Source organism: Anabrus simplex, chromosome 2, assembly GCF_040414725.1.
Source record: "Anabrus simplex isolate iqAnaSimp1 chromosome 2, ASM4041472v1, whole genome shotgun sequence".
Classification (NCBI taxonomy): Eukaryota; Metazoa; Arthropoda; class Insecta; order Orthoptera; family Tettigoniidae; genus Anabrus; species Anabrus simplex.
In genome coordinates this window covers 846,223,864-846,233,247 of record NC_090266.1, presented here as the reverse complement: position 1 = coordinate 846,233,247, position 9,384 = coordinate 846,223,864, and the positions used below count along the sequence as shown (strand labels likewise).

At 38.1% G+C, this 9,384-nt stretch overlaps 1 protein-coding gene across 2 annotated transcripts in view; it reads left to right on the top strand.

Moving 5' to 3' along the window:
* Positions 1–200: 200 nt before the first annotated feature.
* The window catches only part of LOC136864505 (NECAP-like protein CG9132), a 77,430-nt gene continuing 68,246 nt past the window's right edge, over positions 201–9,384 (top strand). The window contains exon 1 of one of the 2 annotated variants that reach the window (XM_067141563.2): positions 201–351. In XM_067141563.2, coding sequence (XP_066997664.1) covers positions 266–351 — 86 coding nt within the window. In that variant the 5' untranslated portion in view covers positions 201–265. Of the gene's footprint in view, positions 352–480; positions 800–9,384 lie in introns of those variants that run through there. The other variant, XM_067141564.2, reaches the window with a different exon arrangement.

Genomic DNA, 9,384 nt, shown 5'->3' with positions numbered 1-9,384 from the left:
ATGACTCAAACAACAACAACAAGTTAAAAAGTTAACCGCAATATGCCACGTTGATCGCAGCCGTTCTGTCCATACCGCTTCGTCATGGCCTAATATGTTGGCCATTTTGTCATATCGATATACGCATTCGGTTCTGATGATACCGTTGGTGGCCCTGATAGGGCTTTGTAAAGTTAAAAAGTAATAAAGTAGAAGAAGAATTCCAGTTGTTGTCAGTTGTTACTTGTCGCTACGGTGCTTGACGGTAGAGTGCACTAACGCGAACATGGAGACCTATGAGAGTGTATTGCTTGTGAAATCAGAGGTGTTTGTATTTAAAATACCTCCTCGAACTACTAATAGAGGATACAGGTAATTTCATGTGAGATCATTGACGGTTAGCTTCTCTTATATTTCAACAGAAACGTCCTTCAGGCAAGTTGAGTATGTGACAGTTGCACTAAACCATTTTCCTAGTAGTAGGTCTAAAGCCCCTAGCCGACTACGTGGAACTTGGATAAGCTGTCATAATCAGCGGAAGTTTCAGGAGACTCCCCTTCCTAATGGCTGTTTTCGAACACATAATTTCTTAGTGATGGAAAGTATTGCATCGTAATCATAATAGTGTTTAAGACAAAAGACAAAGCTGTCACATGCATGTATTTACTGGACTGGTTGACATTTTTTGTGTTAACAATTAATTTTCTGTAATTTTGTTGATGAGAGTCAATTCTGACAGTTCTAAAATCCATTTTCTATCAAAATATAAGTGCTCATTTACGTTCAGTTTATTTCCTTGGAGAATATGAATGTACAGAAGGTTAGTATTGTTTTTCTCTGACTGTTATTATTTAAGTCCCATTCAAGTGGAGAATTTTTTTTAAATATTATTATTTCTTTACTGCGTAGTAACATTTCTAAGGTAATATGCTTATAAATTTATCTTCTCAATAGATAGTGTTTATACTACCTTCACTTTAATTTTTTATTTTTCTGAACATTATCAGTGGAATTTAAACAATATGTGGTACTTGTAATTATCATTGACTATCTTTATATTAATAGTCCTGGGAGTGGTGTACAGTCAACCCCCGATACAGCGCAGCACCACAATCTGTTGAATAATTTTATGGCATAAATCTAGGGGGGGGGGGGGGCGAATTTTAAGTGTGACGTTAAATAACTGTGCATAAAGGCTACTATTGCAAGACAATAGAGACTTAATTGAAAGACATTTTTATTAATTTGCTAAATAAGAGGATAATACACTAAAACGTTTCTTAATTACATTGGCACACTAATACAATACTATATGAAAAATGAATTTGCACTGTTAATGCTCTCTTTTAACTCTTAGTCCTTGCACAAGAAATCTGTTATTGCGTCTTCTTCTAATTCTTTTCATTTAATTCTTCAGTTGCATCAGTCACAGTGATCAGGTGATCAATCACAGCAAAATTACTGGAATGTTTCTGTAAATACACCTGTATTTTCTTTAAACGTTTCCTAACTTCTGTACTTGAAGGAACTGGCAAGTCATTACAATTAGCCTCATCTTCTGAGTCTGACTCCTCATGCTGTGCAGTCTTCAGTATCTCTTCATTGATCATTTCCTCAAAGGCAGATAGTTAATTGTCTACTGATAAGAATTCTCCATTGCTAAAGAGAGTTCAACAGGGGCACAGATTTCAGTGTCGTTTAATACAATTCTGAGTTCTTCCTCAGCATTGTCATCATCTAAGGAACTCTTCTGGAGAGGGATTAAACCTGTATGGCTCCAGAAGTTCTTATTTGTTGTTGATAAAATTTAATCCCAAGAACGTTGTACCAACAAGAGCACATCCTTAAGTGACAAATAGATTGTCACATCATTATCAGTGCATTCTATAATGAGTTTGACCTGATGGCGGCGGTAATGTGCTTTAAAACATGTTATGACTCCAGCGTCCAGAAGATGAAGGAATCTTGTGCAGTTACTTATGTGGTATGCATTCAGTTGTTACATTGTTGAGTCTTGTGACACGTTGCATTATCAAGGATAAGTAAGACATGCCTCCTTTCTCTCTTCATGGCTTCATTGAAATCCCATAACCAGGTCATAAATTCAATTGAAGTCATCCATGGTTTTTTTGTAACTGTAGATGACACACAAATTAGTATTAAAACTGTTGAAGCATCGTGGCTGAGCAGCTTTCCCAATGAGAGTTTATTTTCTTTTGTCACAGTTTTCAGCATTTGTGTAGAAAGCTAGGCTAATCCTTTCCTTGGCTTTCATGGAACACTTTATAGGTGCAGAAGAAACTGTCTTATCAGGCTGCATTCTGAAAAAAAACCACTTGAATGTCTTGACCCATTGTAATGTAATGGCGGTATCAAATAACCTTTAGCTTTACCATGGTTGAAGGAATAGGTTTTGTTATTACAGCTGGTTTGATATGTTGCTCTCTATTTTCAAATTACTCTACCTTTAGACACGATATGGGCCTTTTGGGTCTTACCGTGTCAAAGGGTGGAACTCTTTGCGTTCCGCAGAGAACTTTGCTCCACGTCTTCAGAGGAAAATCTTGACTGTTCACAAGGAAGTCTTCTACAATAATGAGAGTTTGAAGTTAAGAATGCTTTACCGTTGGAGAACTGTAGTGGTACGTTCATTCACCACCAGGTGGCTTGCTGTATGCTGGCACAGTACTCCAAGCTGGAGCTGACACCAACATTAAGCTCCAATAAAGATGTTTTGTCACACCGTTTGTAGAAGATTTCCTTGTGAACAGTCAAGATTTTCTTCTCAAGGTGGAGAGCAATGTTCTCTGTGAAACATAAATAAATTCATCTTGTTTACTTGACACGGCCTAAGCCCAAAAGCCCATATCATGTCTACAAGTACGGGCTGTGAAAGCATCAAGCGCATATGGTGTGATAGAACATCTTAATTGGAGCTTAATGTTGTCAGCTCTCCTTGGAGTGCTGCGCCAGCATACAAGACACCTGGTGACGAACGAGCATACCACTACAGTTCTCAAACGGTAAAGCAATCTTAAATTCAAACCCTCATTATTGTAGAAGACTTCCTTATGAACAGTCGAGATTTTCTTCTGAAGATGCGGAGCAAAGTTCTCTGTGAAACGTAAATAGATTCATCTTGTTTTCTAGACACTGCATAAGCCCATATCATGTATACAAGTACGCACCGTGAAAGCATCAATGTTAACATTACTCGTCCTTTATTACTAGTTAAGTGACTACATTGAAACATACTCATAATACACACTAAATCGTGAGGTTTTGTTTGACATCAACTAACTTTCCACATAAGCCTCCATACTGGTAACACTTAATCGATCTGGTAAGTTCTTTGACTGCTGCTTTCAGTATGTCACATGGAAGTTTTGTGAATAAAGTGGTGATAGTTGTTGCCAATTCTGCAAGGCTCTTTGTTTCTATCTGTACACCTCTTCCTTTGCCCATCTCCCAATGAGAAAGTTGCAGGGTGTCTGATCTGGACTGCAAGCCAGCCATTTGTGTGGGCCACGTCTACCAATCCATCGACCTGGGAAACTGTCATGCAACCATTCGTAAACATTGTATGAAATATGGGGTTGTACTATCCTCCAATAAAGCAAAGTTTAGCAGTCTTGTCCCACTAAGCAGTTACTGGCAACGCATGATCTTGTAGTATTTTCAGAAATCTACTTCCAGTCATTGTTGTGGGGAGAAAGAAAGAAAGGACCATCCATTCAAGATGATGTAATCCTGCACCACACTGTTACCTTGAGACATCCCTGTGCCTTTTTGGCACAAATGTATGGATTTTCACTTGCCCAGTAATGACAGTTGTCTGACAAAACCACCAACATGAAACACAGCCTCATTTGACCACAGCACATTATCAAGCATTTCTGGCCAATTATCGTGCCAGCTCAACAAGATTTCTGCGAACTCCAACCTTCGGTCACAATCTTCAGGAAACAATTGCTGTAGGTAATGTGGTTTCCATTTCTTCTAGGAGAGATCCTTTTTGCGGAATGCTTCTAACTGCAAAAATTGTTAGACCACTTTCACAAGACCCTTGACAAATGATTTGTGTGGATTTGTGGTAAATATCTTGCGGATGGTGGCAACATGGATATCTGTTCTCAAAGCTGACTGTCTTCCTGTTCTTACACTGGTGACACTGCCCACTGTTAGCAGCTCCCAAGGACAGTTTTTAATTGTTTTTGCATCTAATTTCACATGAATATCACATTCAGCCCTCCACCACTTTTGAACGTCCCCAAACATCATATCGTGCAGTTATCTCGGTTCATTTCCACACTTAACTTTCGCGCTATAATTCACCTGCAATAAAGAAATGATACGTCAAGCAAAACCTCGAGGTCTAGTGCGTAGAGCAACTAAGTTTCAAAGTAGTCACTTAACTACTAAAGATCGCATAGCGGTGAGCTTGCATTCAGGTGATAATGGGTTCGAAGCCCACTGTCGGCAGCCCTGAATATTGTTTTCTGTGGTTTCCCATTTTCAAGCCAGGCAAATCTGTGTCGATGCAATGTAAAGCAAAATTTTAAACAAAACAAAATTAATTGTGAAGTTACACTAGTTTGAAAATAGGGAGCAACTTATCAAACACCCTGTACATCTCATTGTGACGTGCAGGTCGCCTATGAGCATTAAATCAAAAGCCCTGCGTCTGACAAGCCAGACTTGTCCTTGGACATTCTGGCACTAAAAGTCTTATGCCATTCCATCTCGGTGTTCTTGGAAACATGCAATTGTCAGGTAGCTACAGTAGCCAATCTATTTTTGCTCTTGTGGGTGTCATTGATTTATGATTGACAGATGAATTTTATTGTCTATCAAAAGAATACATCTTTTAGTTATGAATAATTTTGCAGGATGAACAAAATGGGAAAAGGCTCTCATCTTCACCCGTAGAGTTTATTGCAAGAAGGTGACATACTCAATGTTATCCTCATTCGGATGTGTATACTACACTTAACATCAAAGAGTATCTATGGAGAGTTCAGACATATATATCCTAATTGTTTTCTTTAATAGCCATCAGTATGACTGGGTATGGTGGGAAATGTACACAATTATTAAATTTCTACTTCTGTACTACTAATATTTGTAAATCACATCTTTCATCACTGTTTCATTTCATTGTGGATAAGCATATCCTGTTGACTTCATGAATTTAACATGACGGTACCTAGCGTCTCTTTCTCCAGCCATTTCACTTTGTCACACTTTTCTCATAATAAAAGTTGCTCCAGTTTCCTTTGTTATGTCAGTTTAGAAATGTTATCCTTGATTGTATTACAATTATATCCCTGAATACTGATATTTGTTGTCTTCAGAAACATCTGGTTGATGGATGTTCTTTTGTGCAAGTTTATTTCCATACCAATACATTTGATGCAATGTTACCTTCTATGCCTCCTTAAATTCCATCAGACAGGTTCTGAATTGAATAAGTATTCTCTGTGTTAAACTTAACAATCAGACTTTTTAAAATTATTTTCTAGATGTCATCAGGTGTTGGAACATATTTTATCTTTCTGTATTATACTTTGATCTGTGAAAACCTGCTCTTCAACATAAATTATCTGTTAGGACGTGAATTTTAGAGAAACTTTTAGATGCAGTTCATCCGATTTCTTTTAGGCTATCTTAGAAGTGAAGCTTCCACGGTGTGTAGAATTATTTATTTCTGTTTCCGGGTTGAACTGTGTTGTTGTTTTCTGTACATTCTTTACAGTTTGCCAGCGTTTGAAATACATTGCAGTATTCTTTTTCAAGGCGACTGAAATACCCCATCTCTATCCGAGGCAATCAGTCATTATTCCAAGCAGCAGTCAAACTACCCGATTTGCTGCTTGCTAACTGTTATGTCTGTGTGAATTCCAAGCTGACTAGGACTTATACTTGGCCAAAACTGTAAATTGACTCAGCTAGTTGGTTACATTGTACATGGTCGTTTAGCTGTAAACTTGCATTCTAGAGATGGTGGGTCCTAACCCAGTCATGAATGACCCTGGAGATAATTTTTTTAATTTCTTTTCTTCACAACAGGCAAATGCTGGGGCTGTACCTTAACTAAGGCTGCAGTCTCTAAGTTTCCAGTCCTAGCCTTTTCCTGCATTTCTGAAAACCTATACATATTACAGCGATGTGAATCAGACAACATAGCCAAACAGAAAACAAGAGAGAGCCAGAGTGGCTTCAGCAACCACAGGAGTATTTGTGATATGCTGAGAAAAGTTTTTTGATCGTAAAAAATTATATGAATTAGTAGTACTGTGAGGGAAAACTTAACCTTCTTTTTGAAATTTCAGTCTTTTGTTTCTTTAGACATCTTGTTATACAATGCGAAGGCTTTAGTGTTTGGTCTGTTGTGAAAAGTACTGCACTCTTTATTGTGGGCATTAGTAAAAGCTGGGGAGGGGAGTGCTGTTTCTTCTTCCTTTGGGCTACAACCCGTGGTGGATCTCAGTCCCCTGGACAATTTTTTGCCATTCCTTTTTACATTCATCAGTTTTACTCTTTTACCTAGTTTGTCCCTTATTTATCTGTGGGTCGGTGGAATAGGACACTGTCCATTTTTGGCCAGGATGTGATTATTGGCACAGTCATATGGGTTTCTTGTCCTCTGCCCAGATGTATACAACATTATGTCCTACATCAAATATTGGCTGAGTTATGGTGCTATTAACACCAAGTCCAGTTTCACCTACAGGTATAAAACACCATCTGGATAGTGTTGTATACTTTTGCACAATCTGTTGAAGTTAGCATGAACTGAGTTCAGTCCAGTCAGTTTTACATGTTATTTGACATCGTTATCTCCAGTGTGTGTTTGGTAAGAGTTAAAAAAGTACTTTTAGTTAGTGCTATTCTTATTTCATTTCCTTCTGCCACATGCTTCTTAAAATACAAAAAAACTTAGCTATTCTTCCTGGGGTGCTCCATTCTTTATTTAACAACTAGCTGATGTACCAGTGCTTCGCTACGGAATTCTGGTGTACACGTGAGCAAGATTGTAATAAATTGCATAGCTCTTAATGTTATCCTAGAAACGCGACGGGGAAGATTTTTTTTTCTATTTGCTATTTGCTTTATGTCGCACCGACACAGATAGGTCTTATGGCGACGATGGGATAGGAAAGCTGTAGGAATGGGAAGGAAGTGGGTGTGGCCTTAAGTTACAGCCCCAGCATTTGCCTGGTGTGAAAATGGGAAATCACGGAAAACCATCTTCAGGGCTGCCGACAGTGGGGTTCGAACCCACTATCTCCTGATTACTGGATACTTGCCACACTTAAGCGAATGCAGCTATCGAGCTCAGTAAGACGGGGAAGTCCCCAAACATCTTTTCTCATATGAAGACTGAGTTAGGGAATTTTCACTGTAGTGGTAGACCCACTTGCATACCATCAGTCACAATCAGGTTGGGGAGTTTTCCTTATAATGGTAGACACTCGCTCTCCACCTGCCTTTTTACATCCTCAGAAATACTGTGTTAATGGTTTTCCCAACTGAAAGGAACATACATTACAATGACGTCAGTAGGAATGGTGCAGTTAAAAGAAATGCTTTCATATGAAATACTCAATCAAATGAAATACCACACATTTTATCACTTAACGAACAGGATTACACTGCCCATCTAACAGTCCAAAGTTCCAGAGCTGGAATGACCAAGCCGCAGACAGCCGTGATCCGTGAACACTCTTCGTCTTTTTTTCGGCGGGGAGAGGGTCGAATAGTGGCAACTCCCAGGGCAAAATCTATGCCCTTTTACTAATCTGTTTCCTAGGAGTACCCAAGGAGTCGGAAAATATCAATTCACTACAATGGCTGCGGAAAAAAATCTGACTTGGAGGCAAATTTTTCCTCCAAGCCAGAGGAGAAACCCACTCTTCACTGAAGATTTGGAATAAAATGAATGTAGAATTTAATAAAAGTGAAGAGGAAGAAGCTTTTCTTAAGAAACGGCTCTCTTCAGGGTTCAATTTTGAGTTATTTAGTGAATTGCGGTGCTATAAATTGGGATAGGCCTAAATTGTTATTCTAGACCAGGTCATACTACTACTACTACTACTACTACTACTACTACTACTACTACTAAGTCAGCCTCTACCTTAAGTATGCACACTGCTCATTCAAAACATCGCGTCAGAGTAGGGATCGAACAGCTGGAATACTATGATGAACCAGTGTGTTACGTACCAGCAGTATCAGAAAATATATGAACCAAAGGAATGGCATGCTAAAGAAGAACGTTTTCTAACTCTCCAGCTATTTCCCGCTAATATTCAGTTGGGCTATTATACGCGGTACGCAGCAGTAATCCCATCTATCGGAGTTGAGAGGCAGCATAAGAGACAACAAACAATGGTCAATGTAATGTTATTGTTGATGAATGTTATGCACTTTCGATATTGTAGGCCTTCACATTTTGTTTTCTTCTGACTCTGAAATACCACTCATCATAGTCGGTACGGTAAAACTGAATAATACATAAATGATCGGAAATTGTATTCTTTGTAACTTTTGTTATCTAGTACTTTTCGATAGGACCCAAAACACAGGTGTTTAAAACTTAAATTTTAGGCACATTCCCCTAAACTACAATTTCATCCAGGGTGAATAAAATTGTTTATAGTTTAGACTGTAGATTATTATTCCCTGACTCTATATACCGATTTTCATTAAATTCTAGTAACCCATTTTCTCGTGGCTCGGCGTCGCTCTGGACTTAGCAACAAAAATATAAATTCATGAATATCTGTGTCGTCATAGCCGGTACGGTAAAAATGTATAAGACATAAATGGGTGGAAATTTAATTCTATATAACTTTGGTTATGTAGTATTTATCGATACGACCACTAATAATATCAATGTTCGAGAATTAAATTTTAGGCCTTCCCCTAAACTATCATTTCATTCAGCGTGAATAACATTATTTGTAGCCTAGATTGTAGTGGCTCATTTTCCCACTTTGTATAACAGTTTTCAATCAGATAGGACCACTAATGACGTAAATATTTAAGAATTAGATTTTAGGCCTTTCCCTAAACTACCATTTCACTCAGCGAGAATAAAATTATTTACAGTCTAGATTGTAGCAACTTATTCACCGACTTTGAATACCAATTGTTATTAAGATAGGACCACTAATAACATAAATATTTGAAGATTAAATTTTAGGCCTTCCCCTAAACTACCATTTCTATCAGCGTGAATAAAATTATTTATGGCTTAGATTGTAGCGACTTATTCCCCGACTTTGCATACCGATTTTCATTAAATTCTCTTTAGTCGTTTTCTAGTGATGCGTGTACATACATAGACAGAAATTACAGAAAAGAAAAAAGTGCATTTTCTTGTTACTGTGGACATGACCG